Source organism: Dendrobates tinctorius, unplaced genomic scaffold (assembly GCF_039654945.1).
Source record: "Dendrobates tinctorius isolate UK_male_01 unplaced genomic scaffold, ASM3965494v1 ptg000069l, whole genome shotgun sequence".
Taxonomy (NCBI): Eukaryota; Metazoa; Chordata; class Amphibia; order Anura; family Dendrobatidae; genus Dendrobates; species Dendrobates tinctorius.
In genome coordinates this window covers 21,852,409-21,879,866 of record NW_027361737.1, presented here as the reverse complement: position 1 = coordinate 21,879,866, position 27,458 = coordinate 21,852,409, and the positions used below count along the sequence as shown (strand labels likewise).

Genomic DNA, 27,458 nt, shown 5'->3' with positions numbered 1-27,458 from the left:
GAAATGCTTCATCCAGGGGTCCAGTGTCCATCACACCCGAAAGCCTGTCGGGTGTGGTGGATGCTCGGATCTCCTTATCTAAGTAACTACTCTTTTCACTAGGCAGTTAGTAAGTATTCTTACAATTGTGCCTGCTTGGCTATATACTCTTTAGTAGCCAAATATACGGTAGTTATGTATACCATGTTACTTGTTATATAATGTATACCCTCTATTATTTGATATCAATGTGGTACTCTATCAGGTATACATGAGTGGTATATTCTGACACATATATATTTATTCTTGGTTAACAGATTGCTCATCTATACCTTATATTACTTATGGATATTTATTTAATGCTTTTTATACATAGCAGGGCATACTGTGCTACTACTTGTCAGTAATAACCTGCACATGCCTTTAAGCTGAATTTTTCTGCTTATACTTACTTTCTCTGCCATTATTCGTTTGACAAATTGTAATGTCTAGATCAATTATTTTCAGTTGGTCCTCAGCTATGTGGTCCAACTCCCACCAATTTGCCTGGTATTTTTCGTTTCTATATATGTATGCATTATGTCAATTTGTGGCTTTTTTTATCTTTTCCCTTTAATATACATTAAAAAGTACATTACGTGTAAAAACGCTATTAACCTGCAGATATAGGGTTAAAGAAGCACTCCTCCTCCCATCAACGTTTTTATCATTTTAATATACTGCAGTCACCATATTATAAAACATAAAACCTGCAAAAGACAAAATGAGCAAAAACCCTGCTGTAACTAAATAAGTAAAAGCAAAAGTGCATCTAAATAATACATATTTAGATGCACTTTTATATTATACTAGATTATGGCCCGATGCTATCTTTCACCATCTCCAATCACTCTTTCACTCCACATACGACCCCTTCTCTCACTCCGTCTCTCATACTCACGCCGTCATCGCCGCTGCTCCACGATCCCCGACATCTTCTTCCGCCGGCGCCATCCTGGATCCAGACGTTGTCCACGCCGGCGACATGTTCTTGCGGCGGCGCCATCTTGAGTATCGCGGGATTTCGCCGATCCAAAATGGCATCGCCGCAAGAACATGATCAGCCTGCAAAAAATGATGGTCCCATAGCTGTCAGAATAAAGTGATGCAAAAACACTTATTTTTTTCTATAAAATAGTCTTTAAACTTAAAAAAATTATAGAAATGAGGTATCGCTGTCATCATACTGACCCGAAGAATAAAACTGCCTTATCAATTTTACCACACGCGGAACTGTGTAAGCGCTCTCCCCCCCCCAAAAAAAAAGAAATTCATGAAATGCTTGTTTTTGCTCATTCTGCGTCCCAAAAATCAGAATAGAAAGTGATCAAAAAATGTCATGTGCCTGAAAATGGTACCAATAAAAACGTCTGCTCATCCCGCAAAAAACAAGACCTCACATGACTCTATGGGTCGAAATATGGAAAAATTTTAGCCTCTGCCCTGTGAAGCCCGTACTCCAGAACCCTGGGCCAGTAGGAGAGGCTGCCCCTGGCGAGAGTCCTCCCTCTCCATTAAAGCCTATGACTGTTTCGTTGCCTTCTGGGAGCTTTGTGGTGTTCGAGCCACCAGCCATACAGAGTCAGTGTGTGATCTCCATTCTTCAGCTCCAGAACCCGGCGTGGGCATCGTCTAAAGGTGGCCGAGCCCTCTTTGAGAACAGTCTAGTCCTGCAAGGACAACTACAGCTCCAGGTCGGAGCTTTGTATACAAAGAAGTTCGTCTTCCATTGGCTGTCTGGTATGCCCATGGGTCATTCTGAACCAGAGATCCTGATGCCCATTTATGTTTGGAGACCCAGCAAGGCACCACACTTGAAACAACCAAGTGACAAGAGGTGTCTGGTTCCCTTGCGTCGCATTCAGTCAGCAAGGTCGTCTTCTTCGCCTGGTTTGCTAGTCGCCGAGTCAAGGTGTGAGGATGCCTCTGAAGAGGGGGAGGCGGTCTCAGTCTCCTCACACATCCCCAGCGACTATACCAGTGTTCTGCTCCCAAGAGCACCCCTGGCTCTTGATTGTCTTCCCCAGGATAAAGGGCTGAAGATGGATCCAGAGTGTATGCCTTCAGCTCCCCTGTGGCCTAGGGGTGAAGGTCCCAAGACAGAGAATCACTCATCCTCTAACCAGGAAGATGTGGTCCAGTTTTTTCAGGGTAACAGGCTGAAGTGGCTCCCTGTATGTATGCCTCCAGCTTCCTTTTGGCAGGTGGGTGAAGAGGTTGGAACAGTGACCTACGTATCTCCGTTTCTCACCAACCGGGAGGAGGTCCAATTTTTCTGGCATGTTGGGCTGAAGTTGGACTCAGTGAAGGTGTCTTCTGTTTCTAGCTGGCCGGCTGATGTATGGGTCAAGTCTGAAGCTTCCAGGTCCCTGCCTTCTGCCAATCAGGAGGAAGAAGTCCTTGTACCCTCTGTGTTGGAAGCTGTTGGGCACCAAGAAACTTGGCACTCGGTGATTCCAGATGGCACACCTACTTCGTCTCATCTGAAGGATGCCCTGTCAGCCTGGATTGTGTGTGGTCCTGTACTCCTTCTTTTTGTCATTCTAGCAGGCTTGAGGAAGAAGGGCCGTAAAGGGGGGGTACTGTAACAACCCTGCTGGCATCACTGCATGGCCTCCCATCCCCTGCACACCAACTTACTTTCTGCTTCAAGCCATGCTGTGAAATCTGTCTGTTGCCAGTCCTGTGCTCCATGCTTCTGCTCTCCATGTTTCCTGACTGTGTGTAGAGGGGGGCGGCGCCAGAACTCTCTGGTTCTTATGCAGTCAGGGTGCTCCTGCCTAATCTGTCCCTGACCAATCACCTAGAGCCCTTGACTATTTAGTTTCACCACACCCACTGAAACATTGCCTGTGCAATGTTTAATCTGTTAGTATCTTGCTGCTGAGGAAGCCAGGCCCTGTTCTGTGTATTTCCTCCTTCTCTGGAGGAATACTTCTTGTCTTGCCTTGTACCTTGTCGGCCTGCCAGGAGGCTGAATATCCTGGCCCTTGAGTCTTGGTTCCAGTACCCTGTCTGTACTCTGTCCTACCTTAATCTCCCTTTCTCCTTGTCCGTGGCTTCCTTCCTTGCTGTGTCTTTCCTTGTGTCCTCCCTGTCTGTGCATCTGCACCCTTGCAGCTCTGTCTGTGAATCTGCACCCTTGCAGCTCTGTGAATCTGCACCCTTGCAGCTCTGTAAATCTGCACCCTTGCAGCTCTGTCTGTGAATCTGCACCCTTGCAGCTCTGTCTGTGAATCTGCACCCTTGCAGCTCTGTCTGTGAATCTGCACCCTTGCAGCTCTGTCTGCGAATCTGCACCCTTGCAGCTCTGTCTGTGAATCTGCACCCTTGCAGCTCTGTCTGTAAATCTGCACCCTTGCAGCTCTGTGTGTGAATCTGCACCCTTGCAGCTCTGTGTGAATCTGCACCCTTGCAGCTCTGTCTGTGAACCTGCACCCTTGCAGCTCTGTCTGTGAACCTGCACCCTTGCAGCTCTGTCTGTGAACCTGCACCCTTGCAGCTCTGTCTGTGAACCTGCACCCTTGCAGCTCTGTCTGTGAACCTGCACCCTTGCAGCTCTGTCTGTGAACCTGCACCCTTGCAGCTCTGTCTGTGAACCTGCACCCTTGCAGCTCTGTCTGTGAACCTGCACCCTTGCAGCTCTGTCTGTGAACCTGCACCCTTGCAGCTCTGTCTGTGAACCTGCACCCTTGCAGCTCTGTCTGTGAACCTGCACCCTTGCAGCTCTGTCTGTGAACCTGCACCCTTGCAGCTGTCTGTGAACCTGCACCCTTGCAGCTCTGTCTGTGAACCTGCACCCTTGCAGCTCTGTCTGTGAACCTGCACCCTTGCAGCTCTGTCTGTGAACCTGCACCCTTGCAGCTCTGTCTGTGAACCTGCACCCTTGCAGCTCTGTCTGTGAACCTGCACCCTTGCAGCTCTGTCTGTGAACCTGCACCCTTGCAGCTCTGTGAATCTGCACCCTTGCAGCTCTGTCTGTGAACCTGCACCCTTGCAGCTCTGTCTGTGAACCTGCACCCTTGCAGCTCTGTCTGTGAACCTGCACCCTTGCAGCTCTGTCTGTGAATCTGCACCCTTGCAGCTCTGTCTGTGAACCTGCACCCTTGCAGCTCTGTCTGTGCATCGGCTCCCTAGCCGCTCTGCCTGCACGGCTCTCTAGCCGCTCTGCCTGCACGGCTCTCTAGCCGCTCTGCCTGCACGGCTCCCTAGCCGCTCTGCCTGCCCGGCTCCCTTGCCTCCCAGCCTACTCTGCACTCCTGCGGCTCTGCCTACTCCACTCCTACCTATATCCATACCTGCACCTCCTGTGTGAACAGGTCCAAATCCTGTTCCAACATACACCACTCCCTCCTGCCTGCACCTGCTATGTGAACAGGTCCCTACCTGCCCCTTCTCATACCACGCCAGTCTGTCCTATGTCTCCAATCCGTGCCCGCCTGTCCTGTGTCTCCAAGCCGTGCCCGCCTGTCCTGTGTCTCCAAGCCGTCACCTACCTGCTCTGTGTCTCCAAGCCGTCACCTACCTGCTCTGTGTCTCCAAGCCGTCACCTACCTGCTCTGTGTCTCCAAGCCGTCACCTACCTGCTCTGTGTCTCCAAGCCGTGCCCGCTTGCCCAGTGTCTCCAAGCCGTGCCCGCTTGCCCAGTGTCTCCAAGCCGTGCCCGCTTGCCCAGTGTCTCCAAGCCGTGCCCGCTTGCCCAGTGTCTCCAAGCCATGTCTCCAAGCCGTGCCTGCCTGCCCAGTGTCTCAGCCTGCCTGTTAGTCACACCTGTCAAAGTGACTTGTCCCCGAGTGGGATCAGCAGCCACAGCCAGACACCACCCTGGAGTGGCACCCGACAGCTACCTGCCGCACAAGCCTGACCTCACCATCAGAGGCTCCAGTGAAGACCGAGGTAGCTGTCGTAGTCACGCCCCTTCCAGGGTAGCCTGGTTTGTGGCACAGTGGGGCCACAACCCCCCGGCTCACGCCATTCAGCCAAGGCGTGAGCGTGACACTATTTTTTGCAGTAAAAAGCGTCTTTTAGCGTGTGATAGCTGCCAAACATAAAAACCCGCTAAAAGGCCTCTTGAGGGATGCAGTTTATAGAATAGTGCCTCTTTTGGGTATTTTCTATCATATAGACCCCTCAAAGTGACTTTGAATGTGAGGTGGTCCCTAAAAAAAAAGGGTGTTGTAAAAATGAGAAATCGCTGTTTAACTTTTAACCCTTATAACTTCCAAACAAAAAAAACTTTGGTTCCAAAATTGTGCTGATGTAAAGTAAACATGTGGGAAATGTTATTTATTAAGTTTTTTATGTGACATAACTCTGATTTAAGGGCATGAAAATTCAAAGTTGGAAAATTGCGAAATTTTCAAAATTTGCTCCAAATTTCCATTTTTTTTCACAAATAAACACAAGTCATGTGAAAGAAATTTTACCACTATCATGAAGTACAATGTGTCACGAGAAAACATTGTCAGAATCACCGGGATCCATGGAAGCGTTCCAGAGTTATTACCTCATGAAGGGACAGTGGTCAGAATTGTAAAAATTGGCCCGGTCATTAACATTCAGATCACCTTTGGGGGGGTAAATGGGTTAAAACTGTCATCAGATGGGCATGCTCAGTTATGTCTTATGCTCTGCCCGCAGAAGGCAGAGCAAAGTGAGCCTGAGGGAGCCAGCAATGCTCGGACGCAGGCCCTTGATTTAGTTGGTCTATGTTCAGGGCTGTGGAGTCAGTCAGTGCCCATTTTGGTGGAGTCGGTTTGGCTTACTGACTCCACAGCCCCAGCTATGTGGGTGACGCAGGACTCATCATCCACATTAATCGAAGTCGGAAGATAGCAATTAGAAACAGAGTAGGAATGTACGACACCACAATGACGCCCATCGGACTGGACCGTCCGGATTTACATACATCACAGGAGCCATTCAAAAGAGGGTATACATGGGGAGTCAAGAAATAGTATACACGTTTGTATAATGCAGTACAAGTGATGATAAGCCCACTTGGATTGGGATGTTAAAAGAACACTGAACCTGCACATACTCACCTCCTGCACCAGCACCGCTCCAGTGATGTTGACGGTGGGTTTCCTGGAGCGCACATGATATTATGCCATGTGAGTCCTGCAGCCAATTATTGGCCGCTAGTACACTGCTTTCCTTGAAACTTGAACGTCAGATGGAAGTGTGAGAACTTTGCTGATTGGCTGCAGCGCTCACTGTTTTCCAGTCAATGAGAAGGTCCAGGCATTCATTCAGAGAGAATGGAAGAAGCCTGAGAGGTCAGGAGCCCTTCCCTCCTCTAAAAGGAGGCACCCCTTTGAACATAAGGACACAGAAATATGGGACAAGGTCCCAAAGATTGATGCAGCGGTGTCCAGGTCATCCAAAAAATCGGCACTGCCCCTGGAGGATTCAGGGGTACTTAGGGACCCGCTAGATAAAAATGGATTCCTATTTAAGATGTACATGGAAGCAGCAGCAGGAGGATTGAAGCCTGCAATAGCTGGTACCTGAACGGCACGTTCCCTAATGATTTGGCTGCAGCAGCTGGAAGAAAGACTTGCCTCAAAGGTCTCAAGAGAAAAGATACTGGCAGACATGTATCTTCTACATGGGGCGGCAGCCTTTTCAGTAGACACCTCTGCTGACTCCATGAGATTGACAGCTAGAGCAGCAGGATTATCAAACGCCGCGAGACGGGCGTTGTGGCTTAAAGGCTGTCCAGGGGATCTGCAGTCTAAGGCTAAGCTGTGCTCTCTCCCATGTGATGATTGTTTTTTATTTGGGAAAAACCTAGATGACATCCTAGAGAAAGCCAGTGACAGGAAGAAAGGGTTCCCAGTGGATCAGAGGAGGCCGCCCTTTCGGAGAGGAAAACTCAACAGGGGCCGTCCTCCGGGAGATGGGAAGATAAAAGGAAAAAGGAGTCCAGATTTATGTTTGGCGGAGCCGACTCCACTTCCAAGAAATCCCCACAATGACGCCAGTATTCCGGTAGGGGGGAGATTGGTGCTCTTTTCCCAGGCCTGGGAAAACATCTCTTCCAATGCCTGGATCCTAAACATCATAAGGGAAGGCCTGAAGATTCCTTTTTCACATCAGCCGAGAGCGTCATTTGTCGTTACCCCCATCAGGAAGGGGATAGAAGAGTAGTTGGCCTTGGAATCGGAAACCCTGAGTCTGCTAGACAAGCACGTTATTTCCAAGGTCCCGAGCGGACAGGAGAGAACAGGGTTCTACTCACCCCTCTTCCTGATAAAAAAAAAAACGGACGAGTCATTCAGGGCAATCATAAACCTAAGAGGCCTCAATCAGTGGATAAAAAAAATCAAACCTTCAAAATGGAGTCGGTAACTACAGCCATAAAACTGCTGCATCACAATTGTTTTATGGCCGTAGACGATTTAAAGGATGCTAATATCACAACCCCTTTCACCCAGGCTATCAGAAATACTTAAGAGTAGCGGTCTACATCCAGGGAAATCTCAGGCATTTTCAATTCAGAGCCCTTCCATTTGGCATATCCATAGGCCCGAGAGTGTTTACCAAAGTCATAGTGGAGACGACAGCCTTCCTCCGAATCCACAACACGATAATAGTACCCTATTTGGACGATTTCCTAATAGTGGGCAGCTCAGAAGACCACTGTACCATAAAGTTGAGACGAGTAACCGACAACTCTACAGTAACTGGGTTGGGTGGTAAACACCAAAAAATCAAGGTTACAACCCCTAAAGAGACAGGCTTTTCTAGGGTTTACCCTGGATTCCAAACAAGCCTGTCTGCTACCAGAGGCCAAGATAGAAAAGGTGATGAATGTGACCTTGGCTGCCCTAGACCAACCCCACACGACCCTGAGAAACGTGATGTCCTTGTTAGGTACCCTGACGTCCTGTATTCCGGCGGTCAGGTGGGCACAAGTCCACACCCAACAGCTACAGGGGGAAATTCTGTCAGCACAAAAGTCGCTAAGAGGGCATTTAGAAGGAAGACTGGATCTTTCCTTAGAGGTCAGGAACTCTCTCAACTGGTGGTTAGACAGGACAAACTTGAAGTCAGGGATACTATGGGACAGACCAGTGACCGATGTAATTCTAACAGATGCGAGCTCCTCAGGGTGGGGGGCGCACCTAAGGGGTCATGTGGCCCAGGGGTCCTGGGGGCCTCAGGAGCAAGGCACATATTCCAACTTGAGAGAACTGTGGGCAGTAAGCAAGGCCCTAAGAGACTTTATTCCCCTGCTCAGCGGCCGCAATGTCCGTATCATGTCGGACAACAGAGTCACAGTGGCATCCATCAATCACCAGGGGGGTATAAGATCACACTCCCTAATGGAGGCAGCCAGCGACATTTTTCACAGAGCAGAACAACATCTACTCTCGCTGACGGCATTGCATATAAAAGGGGTAGAGAATATAGAAGCTGATTTCCTTAGCCGCAATATACTAAAGCAAGTGGAAAGATTCTGTTCATTAAACCCAAAGGAAAAACCGTGGGCGGTGGACTCACTGCAGATTCCGTGGGATTTCAGGATAGCCTATGCGTTCCCCCCAGTGACTCTGATCCCAACAGTGGTAAGAAAAATCAGAAACGATCAAGCCAGGGTGATCCTGATTGCCCCGTTCTGGCCAAAAAGACACTGGTTCTCTCTGTTGCGGATGATGTCCCTCTCAGATCCATGGATCCGGCCAGAGATCCCAGACCTTCTAACTCAGGGTCCAATATTCCACGCACAGGTCAAGGGATTCTATCTTACGGCGTGGAATTTGAAAGGTCACTTCTAATGCAGAGAGGGTTCTCTCTGGGGTTAGTGGCCACCCTGTTAAAAAGTAGAAAACTGGTAACTAATATCTATGGCAGAACGTGGAATAAGTTCCTACAGTTCTTAGGGAACCCGTTAGAGCAAGAGCCCCCGATTAGTGCCATCTTGGAATTTTTACAATCAGGGTTACAGCTGGGGTTAGCAGTAAATACCCTTAAAGTTCAAGTATCCGCACTTGGCATGCTATATAACTGCAACTTGGCAGCAAAGAGATGGGTAGCTAGGTTAATTAAATCCTGCCATAGGTCCAGACCTATCCCATTACCATGAATAGCCCCGTGGGATCTAAACCTGGTGTTAGAGGCCCTTAGAAAAGAATCATTTGAGCCTATTCAACAACTGCCTATAAAATACCTTACCCTGAAGACGATTATATTAGTTGCCCTTACATCGGCCCGTAGAGTAAGTGACTTGCAGGCCTTCTCAGTAAATCCACCTTATACCCAAGTATATCAGGATAGGGTTGTGTTAAAAACAGGCCCCGCGTATCTACCTAAGGTAGTGTCGGATTTCCATTGGAGTCAGGAAATTGTCCTTCCCTCCTTTTGTGAAAACCCAAAAAATCCGGGAGAAGAAAAATTCCACAATTTAGATGTTAGGAGGGCCCTGCTAGAGTATATGTCTGTGACTAGCCAGTGGAGGAGGTCCCAGTCCCTATTCGTAGCCCTTCAGGGTGCCAGAAAGGGTTACGAAGTGTCAAAGGGGACCATTGCCAGATGGATTAGGGAGGCCATTAGTATAGCCTACTCAGCTAGTGGTGTTCCTATTCCTGACGGCATCAAGGCTCATTCCACCAGAGCCGTGGCGACCTCCTGAGCCAAAAAGGCAGAGGTATCAATTGATCAAATTTGTAAGGCCGCTACCTGGGCCTCACCATCAATCTTCTTTAGACACTATAGGCTTAACCTATCCTCCTCTGCTGACTTAACCTTTGGTAGAAGGGTGCTGCAAGTGGTGGTCCCACCCTAAGGTGTTTCGAAGTCTCCTAAAATCTCTCAGGTGTGCTGTCATGGGTGAAGGGAAAACCACCATGGTTACTTATCGGTAGCCGGTTTTTCCAGAACCCATGACAGCACCCGTATATTCCCCCCCTTTTCACCGTATGGGTGTGCACGCTAGTAGGGTGTATTTGTTTGATGTGGTGTTGGATAAACATGTAACTAACCGGGAAGTCCTCTCATGCTCTGTAACCAACTGAAGTGGGGGAGAGGTACCGCCCCTTATATTTCAGTAGGTTCCTGTCCTGGCGGGGCGGATCCTTCTCTCAGGTGTGCTGTCATGGGTTCCGGAAAAACCGGCTACCGGTAAGTAACCATGGTGGTTTATACTCCTCAATCTCATTTTTCTACCTTCAGTACAACTATTTTGCTAAATGCAAATCATTCTGGAAGTTTGTTTTTGATGGATACAGAATACTTTGCCGCCTGTCTCCATTCTCTCCCACACAGGCGAGCAATATTTGGACGTTAGCATTTTGTTTGCACAGAGAGGGACAGGACACTGGGTCAAAATTTCAGGTTATGGATTAACCAGAACGTGATCCACCATTTATGGCTGAAAGCGAAGTCCTGAAGCAAATTGAAGAAGACCTGCAAATACCAAGAAGTATTTTTTAACCTTTAGGCTAATAAGAAGGCTTCTGGATTGATGTGGAGATGAAACGTAAGTTATCCAGTGTGTGCACCGTGTGGATTAGTGTGAATGTGAGAAATGTACAATGTGTAGTCTGGAGTGTTTGTTACTGGCCATATACTGTTACAGCAGTTACATGTGCAACAGTGTTACCTTGGATAAAATAATGTATCTACCAATTCAATTCACATTTGGTACATTACATGATATATTATATGAGAATATATTATTTTGCTAATTGTGAGGGCACATAGGTAGAATGAGAAGCAGATATAAAGTATCATTAAATACAAATAGACATTGTCCCCATAACACTTCAAACATAAATATTGATTTAGTTTGTTCTTTGGATGATTAATTTCCTTTAACTTCTTTTCTGGGTTTTTTTGGGGGAAGAGACAGGAGATTAGGAGAGAAAGGTCAGTTACAAAAACTTAACAATGAAATTCAGTATGAAGACAAAATCAGTACAGTCCAGCTCTGCAAAGGCAGCACAAATTATTGTTTTCTAGTCTACTGTACACTATATTCTGTCTCAAGTGCTGTTTATGACGGCAGATGGTTTTCTGATGCGAAAGTGACACCTTCCATTATTTGTTTAGGAGAGGAAATTAAATATATAACACTTCTCTAATTCTGTTACAGTCATCTTCTCTTTTATAAAGAGCTAAAGATAAAATAATAAGACATATGAACAGTAGGAAGACAAATACTCTATTGTTTCCCTACATGTCACGGCAAAAACACTTGTCTGCTAGCTCAATAGGCAAGATACAGGCTGACTGCTATCTGTATACTGCAGACTTCAGGGGCCATGATGGGAAATTTGATCTGCTGCTGTACTCCTATATGATGAGATTTATGACCATTCAACAAATCATTTTCAAAGCATAAAAATATTTTCATCTCCTAAAGCAATCATGCACTGCGTTCCAAATTATGTAAATGCTAATTTTTGTCTGATTTTCCTAAATGGTCGATGCAAATGTCAATATAATGTTCAGTTCATTTGCTGTTAAAGTATTTCATTTGACAAACTTCGCAATGATAACAGCATTTTTTTTTTCAAAATGTTCCAAATTATTATGCACAATAGTTTCCAAACATTTTATAAGTTGTAAAGAACTGAAAATGGTCATTTGTTCAATTTTCAGCATTACGAGGTCACATTTGCTGAAATGAAAAGCTTTTTCAATCAAAGACATTTTAACAGGCCAAGGTACATATTAACCTAGAAACCTTCATTGATTTCAACTTCACATTTCTTGCATCCATTGATCTGAGATTTTGGATAGTTTCTGCTTGAATTTATTTGCAGGATGTCAGAATAATCTCCCAGAGCTGCTGCTCTCATGTCAACTGCCTCATAGATATTTTGTTTTATGATACGGCAAAGGTTCTCTATAGGGTTGAGGTTAGGGGAGGATGGTGGCCGTGCCATGAGTTTCTCATATTTTGTGCCCATAGCTGCCAATGTCTGAGGTATTCTCTGAAGCATGAGATGGTGCATTGTTATCCATGAAGATGATTTTTCTACGGATGGCGCTGTTTTTTTTTGGACCATGGAAGAAAGTGGTCAGTCAGAAACTGTATACACTTTGCCGCTCTATATATGTTGCGTTTTCCTCACTGTACAGGTTGGATAGGAGCACTGTGTATCTGCTGCTGTCAGAAGTGGAGCAGCTATCCTCTCTAACTGTGCTGCTCGACAGTGTGATAGATAAAGCAGAGTGAGTAACATCCACTAAACCAGTAGTGTGTTTTCTTGTTAAAGGGGCTTCCCACGAATAAAGTACATTTTAATTAAGAGATCTTGGAATAATAATAAGTTCCACAATTGGATGTGTTTAAATAAAATGTTCCTGTGCTGAGATAATCTTATAAATGTGCCCTTGCTGTGTACTGTGTAATGGCCGTGTCTGACAGTGCAGGAACATGGTCTGATCATACCGCAGCTCCTGGGCAGGGGAGGACGCAAAAGAGAGGATACAGACATTACAGCACGAGATCACAGCTGATTCTTTCCGAGAGGTGAGGCATTTGCTGTTTGTTTTTAAGCAAGTTTTACCTCACAGAATCAGCGGTGATCCCATGCTGTAATATCTGTATACTCTCCTTTGCTTCCTCCCTTGACCAGAAACTGTGGTATGCTCAGACCATGTTCCTGCACAGTCATGCTTTTTTAGTTAGCGTTTTTACCCTATAATATACAGACAAACCTATAATTTAAATCCTATACTTGGGATCTTAAAGTATAAGTACAAGCATCTGCAATGTGTTTCGCATTGAAATGCTTCATCCAGGGGTCCAGTGTCCATCACACCCGAAAGCCCGTCGGGTGTGGTGGATGCTCGGATCTCCTTATCTAAGTAACTACTCTTTTCACTAGGCAGTTAGTAAGTATTCTTACAATTGTGCCTGCTTGGCTATATACTCTTTAGTAGCCAAATATACGGTAGTTATGTATACCATGTTACTTGTTATATAATGTATACCCTCTATTATTTGATATCAATGTGGTACTCTATCAGGTATACATGAGTGGTATATTCTGACACATATATATTTATTCTTGGTTAACAGATTGCTCATCTATACCTTATATTACTTATGGATATTTATTTAATGCTTTTTATACATAGCAGGGCATACTGTGCTACTACTTGTCAGTAATAACCTGCACATGCCTTTAAGCTGAATTTTTCTGCTTATACTTACTTTCTCTGCCATTATTCGTTTGACAAATTGTAATGTCTAGATCAATTATTTTCAGTTGGTCCTCAGCTATGTGGTCCAACTCCCACCAATTTGCCTGGTATTTTTCGTTTCTATATATGTATGCATTATGTCAATTTGTGGCTTTTTTTATCTTTTCCCTTTAATATACATTAAAAAGTACATTACGTGTAAAAACGCTATTAACCTGCAGATATAGGGTTAAAGAAGCACTCCTCCTCCCATCAACGTTTTTATCATTTTAATATACTGCAGTCACCATATTATAAAACATAAAACCTGCAAAAGACAAAATGAGCAAAAACCCTGCTGTAACTAAATAAGTAAAAGCAAAAGTGCATCTAAATAATACATTTTTAGATGCACTTTTATATTATACTAGATTATGGCCCGATGCTATCGCATCGGGAGGATGCGATAGCATCACACCTCTTGCCATGTTAACCCTCAACACACACACTCCTCAACACACACTCCTCTCACCTTTCACCATCTCCAATCACTCTTTCACTCCACATACGACCCCTTCTCTCACTCCGTCTCTCATACTCACGCCGTCATCGCCGCTGCTCCACGATCCCCGATATCTTCTTCCACCGGCGCCATCCTGGATCCAGACGTTGTCCACGCCGGCGACATGTTCTTGCGGCGACGCCATCTTGAGTATCGCGGGATTTCGCCGATCCAAAATGGCATCGCCGCAAGAACATGTCGCCGGCGTGGATGACATCGGGATCCAAAATGGCGTCGGCGTAATCTCGCGAGATTTCGCCGACGCCATCTTTTTGGATCCCGAGTCGTCCACGCCAGCGACATGTTCTTGCGGCGACGCCATCTTGAATATCGCGGGATTTCACGAAATCCAAGATGGCGTCGCCGCAAGAACATGCCGGCGGCCTGGAGAACGTCTGGATCCAGGATCGCGGCGGTGGAGGAAGATGTCGGGGCAGCGACGATGACGGTGTGAGTATGAGAAACGGAGTGAGAGAAAGGAACGTATGTGGAGTGAAAGAGTGAGTGGACGTGAGTGGAGGTGAAAGGTGAGAGGAGTGTGTGTTGAGGCGGTGTGGTGTGTTGAGGGTTAACATGTGCGTGTGTGTGGTGACGTCACCGGTTACAACTGGACGGAAGTTGTTACAACCGGAAGCTGCTTAGGGCATTTATTATTATAGATAGCACTGTGTACTTACATTTGCTCATTTTGCCTTTCTACCCAGATAATTCTCTTTTCCATTAGGTCTCTGACATCACGTGATTAAAAACTGACTAGCTGAATCCTTCTAAGCTCTATGTAAAAACAGGAGGTACATTTTCCCTGTATGACTCATGAGTCACGGCAAAAGTCCCTGGCAGGGGGAAGAGAGAGCAGCTGGGTCAGGAGTTGAAGAGGGGGATAATAAATGCAGGGACAAGAGACTTCCTCTTTCTACATAGAGCAGGGAAAAGAGTAGAATTAGCTGGGTAGAAAGGCAAAATGAGAAATTGTAAGCACACAGTGCTATATAATAAGATAATAAAAACTTTGATAGAAGGAGGGCTTCTGTAATGTGCAGGTTAATAGCATTCTGAACCTGCCCGCAATTAGAGCCCGCTGCTGGGAAATTAGCTTTATTCTTCCTGGTAGCGTTCGGTTTCAATAATGGGGGTGGCACCGGCGCGGGTTCAGTCACCACTCTGTGTATAGAGAGTGGCAGCTGTAACCGTGCCCCCCCACGCTGACTGACAGCAGCTCAGCAGTAGCTGACATCACTGCTGTCGGCGTGAGAACTTTCCCATTTGCATTTTTTCTTTAATGTCTTAAATACATGTAGAGTAAGCTACACATGCAATGCACTGATTATATATCTTGCGCACTTAGTTTTCAATACATAGGTAAAAATATCTTTAAATGACATACGGATCGCATATGGATATCACACGGATGCTAGGTGAGAAAAATGCATTGTACTCGCATGACACACGTCCGACTTTTCAGGAACCATATTGGATTGATTTTATTACCACTGATGGGTATGAGCTCTAAGAATGAGTCTTTTTCACATCTACGGTGTCTTGTAGGGATAAATGGATCACACAATAAAATAACTAAAACATGCCCACGTTAATGGATCTGCAAAAAACTGGACCACATCCTGGCTGCATCCATGTTGTATCTGTGTACTGTCCGGTTTTATTGACTGGTTGCGGCTAGTGGAGTAGTTTGGGAGTCATCCATAATTTTTTCACATTCCTTAAAAGCTAAAGACATGCAGATGGTGAAATAGAGCAAAAAACAGATCCAGCACACTGATGAAAGATGGTCTATTTTTGAGAATGTGAATAAACACCAAGACATGAATCAGGTTTGGGAGTGGCTGAGTTTATAGCTCTGACTTGAATCAAATTGATCAAGACTTAAGTGTTCAGTTTATGATTGAAAACTCTCCAATGTAATCAAATTAAAACAATTCTGCCAAAAAAAAATAGTGATCCAAAATTCCCTTAGCCTGTGCGCTCACGATGAGTTTTTGGTGAGTTTTTGACCCTGCGTATTTTTACTGCATCAAAAACGCAGCGTCTCGCAGCTATAGTAAAGTGGATGGGATTTACAGAAATCTCATGCCTACTGTTCCTTTTTACTCGATGTAAACTGACCAGCGGTTTATGTTTCAAATCCACCACATGTCAATTTCTCTTGCGGTTACACTGAGTTTTATGTGCTGATTTTCCCCGTAGATTTACATTAGATGCGGAAAATCCACAGGTAAAAAAACACACATGCATTTCTAGTGTGTTTCCAGAAATGCATCAAAACGCATGTAATCCTCTTCTAAACATATCAATCAAGTTTTGTCAAACCCAAAAAAACAGGAAGTATCAAGACCAAAGCAGCTTTATTTATAACATGACACACCAATAAGAGACAAAAACCACAGCGTCAAAAACGTGATTAATACGCTTTAAAAAAAAGGTATTCAAAACATAATGAAAAAATGCAAGTAAACTATAATTTACATAGTAGGTGCAGAAATGGTGGAAAAAATCTGCAATGTCAAAAACTCGCCAGAATCTCACTGTGAGAACGTAGCCTTAGGTCGGGGTCAAACTACCTTAGAATACAGACAAGTGCTATGCGAGAAAACATCGCACAGCCCTCGGAACAGTGTTAATCTATGGGGGTAGCTCCCATCACCGTATTTTTTTCTCCAGCGTATTCGACATGCGTGTGAATTCTCAGCATGCTGCAATTGTATGCTTATATCGTCCGAGACTCGCCAATGCAAGCCTATGGGTGCAAGAAAAATTTAGACACCACACAGACCATCGGTGTAGCTTGCGACAAATACGCACACATTTTCCTCATTTCAGTCCAAGGAGCCATTTAATTCAATGGGGGAAAACCAGAAATGTAAAGCCATACGCATGTCATATGGATTCATAGGTGAGAGAAAATCGCATCATCGCATTGCAAACACATTACACACGGATGACCATACGGAGAACACTTGTGCGACTCTCGGCAGGGAGACTCGGACCAATTTTCCATACTTATTGCAGTTGTTTGATATGGGAAATTGGTCCGAGTCTCGATGCCGAGAGTTGCACTAGTGTTCTCCGTATGGTCATCCGTGTGTAATGCGTTTGTAATGCGATGATGCAATTTTCTCGCACCTATGTATCCGGGTGACATTCGTATGACTTTACATTTCTCACTGATTTTCCCCATTGAATTAAATGGCTCAATGGGCTGAAATGAGGAAAATATGTGCGTATTTGTCGCAAGCTACACAGTTGGTCTGTGTGCTGTCTGAGTTTTTCTCGCACCCATAGACTTGCACTGGCGAGTCTCGGATGATATATGCGTACAATTGCAGCATGCTGCGATTTCACACGCACGTCGAATACGCCTGAGAAAAAATACGGTGATGGGAGCTGCCCCATAGATTAACACTGGGCCGAGCGCTGTGCGATGTTTTCTCTCTTAGCACTTGTCCATATTCACCGGTTGTGTGACTCCATCCTTACTGGTAGGATGGCACAATGACTTGTTAGAATCAGGGGTAATTATTTTCTCACATGGACTACACCTTTAGCCCCTTCCCGTCTGAGTGACTTTCTGTTTTTGCGCTTTTATTTTTTACTCCCACTCTTCTAAGAGTTATAACCTTATTTTTTCTTTCCATCCACATAGCCAGAGCGGTCATATTACGCAAAAAAAAAAGTAACATGCAATTCCACAATTGTTTTTAAGTTTTGTTTATATGGCGTTTATTATACTGTGAATATGACCTGTCAATGATTACAGCGAGACCAATCTTGTAATTTTTTTCAGTTATATTAATTGGTGAACAAACTTGCAGTTCTGTAAGGCCGGAGTCACACTGGCGAGGAATACGGGCGCGTGAGAGGCGCAAAAAGCACGCATTACACACGGACAAATGATTTTCAATGGGGTCACTCGCACCAGGCCTATATTTCTCATCCGTATCCTACGCTCCGTGCCAATCGCAGCATGCTGCGATTGTCAGCGTACTACGCCCGTAGTACGCCAATGCAAGTCTATGGGTGCGCAAAAAATACGGATTACACACGGAACACACGTGTGACCTGCGAGCAATACGCAGGTCTTTTGGCTGGTGACAGGAAATGGGCCAATCCAACATCAGGAAGCCTAGACATGCAAATGAGCTCAAAAAGCACTCCAGACATCCAGGAAGTACGCCTCCACGGAGTACAGCAGCAGCATGGCGTCCACATATATTAATGTTGAAATGCTCATTGTGCTGGTGCAGGAGCGTCCCAAAATATGGGACCCACGTGATGCGAATTATGCGAACCGGACAAGAAAGGAGGTGTCATGGAGGCGCATCTGTCGCGAGATGTACCATGACTTTGGTGACAGACCACGTGATGAGCAGTATAAAATTCGTACGTGCAACCATAAAAACATCATTAACCTTAGCGCGCGCTTAAAAATGATTCTACAATCAGCACCCCCCTTCCTGGGCATGTAATTTTATTAGCCTCATGAGGCCGTTACATTTGGATGTGACACGTGGCTTCACACAGCCATAATTAGGGGTTAGGCCACAAGCTCCTCATCCTCCTAGCCAATAAAATTAGTTTCAGTGTAGCTAATGAGACCCTGTGTATCGGCCCAATTACATATGCCACCATGGGTAGAACGCACACCCCAGAAGGCCCCATGCCTAGACTACTGTTAGAAAATGTGACCTCTCAAATATGTGATTTTGACAATCTTTCCTGTCACATTGCAGTGGAAGATGTGATGAAACGCTGGCGAAGCATCCGGGACCAGTTCCGCCGGGAACGCCAGCAGCGGTCCAGGAGTGGGGATGCTGGGCATGTCAAAAGAAAATATATCTACTATGACCGGCTGAACATCCTCGCCCCAATTCTGGATCTGAGACCGTAAGTACATACCTCACACCACATTACACAAATACATTACACAAATACTTTACAGGGACAAAAATATTGATGTATTTTTGCCTCTGTTCTATTTCATAACAGAACTCAATCCAACCTTACGGATCGAGGAACGGCCTCAGAGGCAGAGCCCATTATAGATCCTGTAGGGGATGAGGTGGCTGGCCCATCTTCTCCCCCTACAAGAAGGATGGCTGAAGATGAGGCATCACAAGACCACACAATGGCTGCCCTACACACCACACCACCAGGACGGTCTGCTGTTGCCACCTCACCCATCCTGGAAGAGCCGGGCAACTTGAGCAGCAGCCCAACTGCCCAGATCAGGTCCTCCCCACAGGCTGCTCTAGCATCACGGCGAACAAGAAGATAGCGCCAGGTCACTCTTCAAGAGAGCAGGACCAATGTGGACACAGGGGTGCTAAATTATTTGTCCAGAGTAACTACATATGATGGTGAGGAGGCCTATGCACGTAGCCTCACCCTTTATCTCCGTGCCCTTACCCGTGAGGTCAGGCTCCATATTAGGGGATGTATTCAGATCTTGCTTGATGCAAGCACCCCCCCCCAATACCCCATATGAGGTTTTTGAATTTCTGGAGAGGTGGCAGCTCTCACCACGAAATTTAATGCGCATGAGACCATCTACACAGATGCTTGCTCAAGCAGGGTCTGAACAGCCCCTAATACGTGGGCCAACACCTCAACCCCTTCCTCCCCCTACCCAACTGTCTATACCGCAGCACCAAATGTCTTCCTCAAGCCAACCCCACCAATATGGCCACTTGTACCCACCCAGTGTTGGAGGCTGGTCCCAACCTGGTTGGGGACGATCTGGCTATCTTGGTGGGTATGAGCCTCGGGCCTACCAGAGCCTACAAGAAGCCCCTCACCATCATCAGTACTCTGGCCAGTATCCCCAACAGTCCCAGGAGGCTGGACAATTCCAGCATCATGGGCAACAGTATGGCCCCACACAGGGCGATGTTGGCCACAATGTCCAGCAGCACCCACAGGCTGTTCTTCCACGTTCCCCTTCCCCAACATATGAGGATTTATGATTCTGATGGTTGGAGATGTCCAGTGAGATGTAACTGGTGCTCCTAATATAAATGAAAAAACAGGTGTTCTCCTTCACCAACATTTATAACATAATTTAACATTCACATTTTTAAGCAATGTTTTCCAAACATATGAAACAATCCATCATGACAGGCAACGCTACCTCACGCCTTTCAGACAGATATTACATGTGTGTAGAAAAGAGAATCTTTAAATGCGCTATGCTGTAAACTGAAAGGATGAAAATACACTACTCACTTGCTAACGCATAGGAAAGGCGTGCTCGCCTTAGTTAAGTAGTCACCTTTTTTGTTAGCAATCTCTAGTACAAAATTTCTAGGCGACAAGCATTCAGAATAACCCGCTCTCTCTATGTCTTAACAAGTGAGTTTTGTATTTTCATCCTTTCCGGTATAGCATGCTTAAATATTGTCTGGTCTACAGACAGGTAATATCTGTGTGAAAGCTGTGAGGTAGCCTTGCCTGTCATGGTGGAATCTTTCTATGTTTGGCTAACATTATGAGGAAATGTGAGTGTTATCTCGTTGCCTTTATTTTGGTGATGGAGCTCACCTTTTGTTGGCAAATCTAGGTTAATCTAGTGATGCAGCAATGTTTTTTTGGCCTAATGTTTGTGGCTGTTTTGTTATGTAATGTTCATTTTACAACAAGTTAAAGAAGGCACAAAGGGTCATTTTGGCCATTGCCAAATTTGTCTTATGGCAAAATTATGTTTGCCTTTAAGCGAAAAAAAAAAAAGGCAAAACTAAATATTTGTCTACTCTACTTAACGTCTCTGTGTGATTTTTCACAATCCCTCACAACATACTAACAGACACCAACCAATGCAATGAAACACTCATAGAATCATAAAGACTTGAGTAATATATATTTTGACACACTTAAAGCAACAAATTATAACATAGACACAGCATGCTCTTGCCAAGAAGTTGCCCCCTCAGGTGAGATAAAGTAATTAGTGAAAATATGACGCGCTTTGAGGCCAGAGAGCAGTCTCCGTTGAGGGTTCATAGGTGGTCTCACCCTGCCCACATTGTCTGGCCTACGCACAACACCATCAGAGGAGGAGCAATCATGTATCCTGATGAAGTTATGCAGAACAACACAGGCTTTCAACAACTTCATTCACATTTTGCTCACTCAACTGAATGGCAGACTGGAGTACTCGCCATTTGGCACAAAGAATCCCAAAGGAACACTCCACCAGTCGCCTAGCACGTGATAGGCGCAAGTTAAAAATTCTGCGTCTGTGGTCAAGGTTGCGCCGGGGATATGGCCTCATGACATTGTGCGATAACTGAAAGGCCTCATCTGCCACAAGGACATAAGGGACTGATTGTTCGGGGGAGCCTGGTAGCTGGCGTGGTGGTGGTAGATCCAACTGGTTGGTGCGTAGCCGGCGAGCCATTATGGAAGTATTGAAGACTCTAGAGTCTCCCATCCTTCCATAGGCCCCAATGTCAACAATTATAAACTTGTATTGAGGGTCTACCAGAGCCAACAATACAACAGAAAAGTATTGTTTATAATTGAAGAATTGGGAGCCAGAGTTCGGCGGCTTACGCACCCTGATATGTTTGCCATCCAGGGCCCCAATACAATTTGGAAACTGGCAGTCCTCCTCAAACTCCCTTGATATCTGTAACCAGTCTTCCATCCTGGGCTCGGGCATGACCACTTGATGGAGTCTTGTCCAGATTTGTGCACATGTAGACCTCACTATGCCTGAAATGGTTGATTTTCCTATGAGAAACTCATGGTGGAGGGCGGCATAAGACAGGCTAGTGGACAGGAAGCTGTAGAACAACAGAAATAGTAAAGTTTAGAATGGCTAAAGTAAAAAAAAATCAGTTACATGCCGACCAAACTTGTTAGGAAATGATAGAGAAGAACACACACATATTTGGTGGCACAATGACTAAGTGATATGCTGGACATATTAGATGTAACATTCTGCTGTGTCAGGTGATTCATATTTGGAGTAAGATGATGGCATTCAACTTTGTCCAAGAAGGGCAAAAAAACATAATTTAGCACACACATTAGGAATATAGAGAATGTGGTTGTGTAGTACATACCGTATTGTGAGTAGAAGTCGCTCCTCTGCAGATATGGCTTTGCGCATCCTTGTGTCCTGAAAGGTGATCCCAGGGCGCACTGTCTCCAAGAGTCGATCAAATGTGGCAATGCTCATGCGACAGTATTGGTAAAATTTATCCGGATGCTCCCGCAGAGAAGAATATAGGCGGTGAAAATGCCCTCTTGTGAGTCGTTGCCTCAAAAGTGGATGGACCCACATGCGTCTCCTCCTCCGCGGATCCACAATAACAGGATATGGTTGCCCAAAGCGCCGTGACAAAAGCCAGGTAAAGAGAACCTGCTCAGTTGTATTGAATCGCAGACCCTCTGCCATGCTGCACAAAGAACACCAACACACCTCATGAAAGCAAGGTGACAAATGTACAGAATGTAGGCATCCACCTGTTTCTGAGTGTCTAAATAGGGTGCAGGCTAATGATTTAAATTGTTTGCAGGCCTCAAAACCGTTAAATGTCCATTTTGCAAGGCTGCGAGAAAATCTCGCCATACGGATTGCATACGGATGCCACACGGATTACATACGGATGCACACATGCGCAAAATACGCAACCTCACCTTGCTTACGGATGACCTACGGAGCACTATTTAGTGGTCATTCATCCGTATTACGCAAGTAAACTACGGACCGTATTTTGCGCAGGTTAGTGTGACTCCGGCCTAACACAGGAATCTGTAAATGGTCCAGTAAATGATTAATAGCTGCGGGGGAAAAAAATCATCTGAGTTTTCTAGATGAAATTCTGAACTATTTTTTATACGTTCGTGTCGTGTGAACCTGGCCTCGTGTGTGATGATGGTATAAGCATCGTTACTGCACACTCGGACCATAGTGTAGTATATAAACTAGGACAAATGGCAGATTTGGCAAACTAAAACTTACTACTGTATTTTTTTTTGTAGATTCTTTGTGTATATAGTAGTGTTTGAAACCTGTGTCTAAATGATCAGTGAAAAGCATGCAGGTTACCCAGTATACTTACCTGTGATGCAACGGGACGTTGTCTGTTTGCTTTATGTCTCAGTAGGAAATTGTTTATCTAGTGCTAAGAACAAACGTGGGAGTTTATCACAAGTAGAATTTCTACATCAGTTTTTCTTATGGCTGCAGGTATCATTATTTGCACCAAATGTATCAAAGTGTTGCACTTTGTTCAATAAATGTGGCACATTTTTAACCCTTTTAAACCCTTCAACAACAGTCTTTCCGTTTTTCAGTTTTCATTTTTCGCTCCCCTTCTTAAGACCCATAACTTTTTTTTATTTTTCCGTCAATATGGCCATGTGAGGGCTTATTTTTTGCGGGGCAAGTTGTACTTGTGAACGACACCTTTGGTTTTACAATACAGTGTACTGGAAAATGGGGAAAAAAAATTCAAATTGCGGTGAAATTGCAAAACAAGTGCAATTCCACATTTTTTTCCACCAAGTTCACTAAATGCTAAAACTGACCTGCCATAATGATTCTCCAGGTCATTGCGAGTTTATAGACACCAAAAATGTATAGGTTCTTTTTTATTTAAGTGGTGAAAAAAAATCCAAAGTTTGTAATGTCACCATTTTCCGAGACTCGTAGTGTCTCCATTTTTCATGATCTGGAGCTGGGTTAGGGCTTATTTTTTCTGCTCCAAGCTGACATTTTTATTGATACCATTTTGATGTACCGTAGATAAAATCTTTTGAGTGCCCATTATTGCATTTTAATGCAATGTTGCTGTGACCAAAAACACATAATTCTGCCATTTTGATTTTTTGTTCTTGTTACGCCCAGAATAATTCTTTTCATATATTGATAGATAGGGCGATTATTATTTCTTTTAATATTTTATTTTGAATGGTGTGAGTGGAGTGTCATTAGCCAAGCCACTAAAGAAGACTCAAGGTCTCCAAAAATTCAATTTAAACAGCAGACAAAAAGGCAGCAACACTTACCTGCACAATAAAGGCCCACATAGGGCGTTGTTCACACTGCATAGTATCTGGTTCACAAACACAACAAACGGGTGCTGGTGTCATGAAACAACAGACCCAAAAAAGAGATCCATGAAAAAATGCATATATTTAAGATTCTAAATTTTATCTATATAGTATAAAAATATGCACAAAAATTGTGGCACAAAATATCTGCAAAAAAGTACAACCAGAAGGGGGCACCTGAGTATCACTCTATCTCCAAATACAATTAATTTCAAAGTGACAATAAATCACCAAAAAATAGAGGCAAATCAAATAAGATTATAATCTCATGTATTACATAGGGTCCATAATTACAGGTATAAGCAGGGAAATTATTGTGGCAATTATTGTGGCAAGCTGATTAAATTATGTTATTTAGTTGGCGCTATGATTTCTCAACCAGAGAGTTAACTAGCCCAAAAGCATGTATATAAAAATCAGACTCCCACAATAGTATAACAATTAATTAGACCGCCATGAAATATACCTGCAAAGGGTTGCTAGATGGTGCAGAAGAGTGAGACAAACGTGCCCTGTTATGAATAGGTCACTGAAGAGGATGGCAGGAATAGGCTAGGCCACCTGGAAACCAGAAAGGTTGGTAACTTAGCGAATTGCAGACCCCTAATCCTAACAACACAACTAGCAGTAGCCATGGGGCATACCTACGATGCCCTAGATGCCTCGGTACAGCCGGAGAACTAACTAAGCTTAAAGCAAGAAAGGTGAAATCTAAACTGCCCTGGAGTAGAACCCCAAAGAAATAGCCCCCAAACATATATTGTAGGTGAGACAAGATGAGGCACAAACACAGGCAGAAAATAGACTGAGCAAATGATGGGGCTCAAACTGTCTAGATAGGATAGGAAAGGAAAGACACTGTCTGCAATCACGCAAAAACCCTCAAAAATCCAACAAGTCTGATGTACAAAAAACACTGAGGTCTCACGACCTCTCCCCCACTATATCAGCATTCTGGTGTGAACTGGCAGCAAAGCAAAAGAGACTAATATAACAGGGGACTGAACAAACTGACACAAGCTGTAACATATGGAGCGGGGTCCAGCACTGCCCCAGCAGGGAGCACGCTGAACCCTCACAGCAAAGCAGAAAGAGACAAAACCAGATCAGATGCAAAGGATTAGCAAATGAACAACTTAACTGAAAAATGCAGGATCAGGCAGGAGACAGCAGACCTCAAAATGCACAGGAAGAAACTAATCACCAGCAGCAACTGAGGGAAGCCTGCTCACTTATATCTTCCCAGTCAGTAACCCCTGATTTCCAATCATCATCATCAGGTGGCAGACTTCTATCAACCCGGCCAGTTCCACTACCGGCAGTAACCACCAGAGGGAGCCCCGACTCAGAAGTCAAATCAAGAGAATTCACAACAGTACCTCCCCTTGAGGAGGGGGCACCGAACCCTCATCCACGCCACCAGGCCGATCAGGATGGGCCCGGTGAAAAGCACGAACCAATCTCTCGGCATGAATGTCAGAGGCAGAGACCCAAGAATTATCCTCCTAGCCATAACTTTTCCTCTTGACCAAGTACTGGAGTCTCCGTCTAGCCAGACGAGAATCCAATATCTCCTACCTCATACTCCAAATTACCCTTAACCAATACAGGGTCAGGGGGCGCCGCCATGGGAACTACTGGCTCCACAAACCTTTTCAACAAAGATTTATGAAAAACGATATGAATCTTAAACGTAACTGGAAGAGCCAAATGGAAAGAAACGTGGTTAAGGATTTCGAAAATCTTATAAGGTCCAATGAACCTTGGCTTGAATTTTGGAGACTCAACCTTCATAGGAATATTTTTTGAGGACAACCAAACTATATCACTCACTTTAAACTGGTGACCAATGGTCCTATGCCGGTTGGAAAACCGTTGGGCCTTTTCCTGAGAGTGGGACAACTTATTCACTACTTTGTCCCAAATCTGCTGCATTCTCTCTACCACAGAATCCACACTTGGGCAGGCCGAAGCTTCCACCTGCCCCGAAGAAAATCGAGGATGAAACCCAAAGTTACAGAAAAAAGGAGACATCAAAGTGGCAGAACTAGCCCTATTGTTTAGCGCGAATTCGGCCAAGGGCAAAAATGAGACCCAGTCATCTTGATCAGCAGATATGAAACATCTCAAATAGGATTCCAAAGTCTGGTTTGTTCTCTCAGTCTGCCCATTGGTGTGAGGATGAAATTCAGAGGAGAAAGATAACCGAATTCCCAGTTTGGAACAAAAAGCTCTCTAAAATCTGGAAACAAACTGGACTCCTCTGACGCAATGTTCCCAGGAATCCCGTGCAAACGAACCACCTGTTGTAAAAACAAGGGCACCAACTCAGAAGAAGATGGCAACTTTTGCAGTGGTACAAGATGGACCATCTTAGAAAATCTATCACAGATCACCCAAATAACAGTCATTCTCTGAGAGACAGGGAGATAAGAAATAAAATCCATTGAGATATGGGTCCATGGCCAGCGTCGGACTGGCCCACCGGAGAACGAGAGGATTCTCCGGTGAGCCCTGGCACCTGCTGGCATACAGGGCCAGCAGTTGCCTAGGGCCCCCGCTGCTCCAGGGGCCCCCAGCCAGTGGTGTGTCGCTAATAGCGGCACACCACGCAGCTGCTAATGGGGGCCCTGTGCCAGCGGAGCAGCAGCCAGGAGCCCCTGTCCCCGCTACTAAAAGGAAATGAATATTCACCGCTTCCCACGCCCACATGGGCATGGAAAGCAGTGAATATCATTTCATGGTCTCCACTCCCCCAGGGGCCCCGCCCCCCAGCCTGGGCAGCCGCTATGTGGCAGTAAGTGAGGGCCGGCGCCGCCAACAATTGTAATGGGAGAGAGCATCAGATAATGCTCTCACTCCCATCAGTCCCCTATGCTGACTCACAGCTGGTGCGCAATGACATCACCACATCGCGCACCCGCTGTGTGTCTGGCAGAGGGGGCAGCACCTGACACTGAAGCCGGCTGCCGGAATTAGCGTGGGAGCGAGGAGGAGAAGTGAGTATTGTGTGTTGTTTTTTTTTTTTTTTTCTCTCTCTCTCTCTCTGTCTCTATATCTCTCTATTTATCTATCTATCCATCTATCTCTACATCTATCTATGTCTATATGTCTATATCTCTATATCTGTCTATCTATCTCTATATCTATCTCTATATGTATCTATCTATCTACAGTTAGGTCCATATATATTTGGACAGAGACAACATTTTTCTAATTTTGATTCTAGACATTACCACAATGAATTTTAAACAAAACAATTCAGATGCAGTTGAAGTTCAGACTTTCAGCTTTCATTTGAGGGTATCCACATTAAAATTGGATGAAGGGTTTAGGAGTTTCAGCTCCTTAACATGTGCCACCCTGTTTTTAAAGGGACCAAAAGTAATTGGACAATTGACGCCAAGGCTATTTCATGGACAGGTGTGGGCAATTCCTTCGTTATGTCATTCTCTATATCTATCTCTAAATCTATCTATCTATACCCTGTGAGGGGGGCAGCATTATATTCTATGAGGGGGTGCTTTATACCCTATGAGGGGGGCAGCATTATACCCTATGAAGGGGTGCATTATACCCTATAGGGGGGCAGCATTATATTCTATGAGGGGGGTAGCATTATACCCTCTGAGGGAGCAGCATTATACCCTATGAGGGGGCAGCA

At 45.0% G+C, this 27,458-nt stretch overlaps 1 protein-coding gene across 1 annotated transcript in view; it reads left to right on the top strand.

Annotated features, from left to right (window-relative positions):
• Nucleotides 1-10,260: 10,260 nt before the first annotated feature.
• Nucleotides 10,261-27,458, top strand: part of PROC (protein C, inactivator of coagulation factors Va and VIIIa) — a 226,464-nt gene continuing 209,266 nt past the window's right edge. The window contains exon 1 of the mRNA XM_073581084.1: nucleotides 10,261-10,501. Within this exon, the coding sequence (XP_073437185.1) occupies nucleotides 10,495-10,501 (7 nt within the window). The 5' untranslated portion in view covers nucleotides 10,261-10,494. The remainder of the gene's footprint in view (nucleotides 10,502-27,458) is intronic.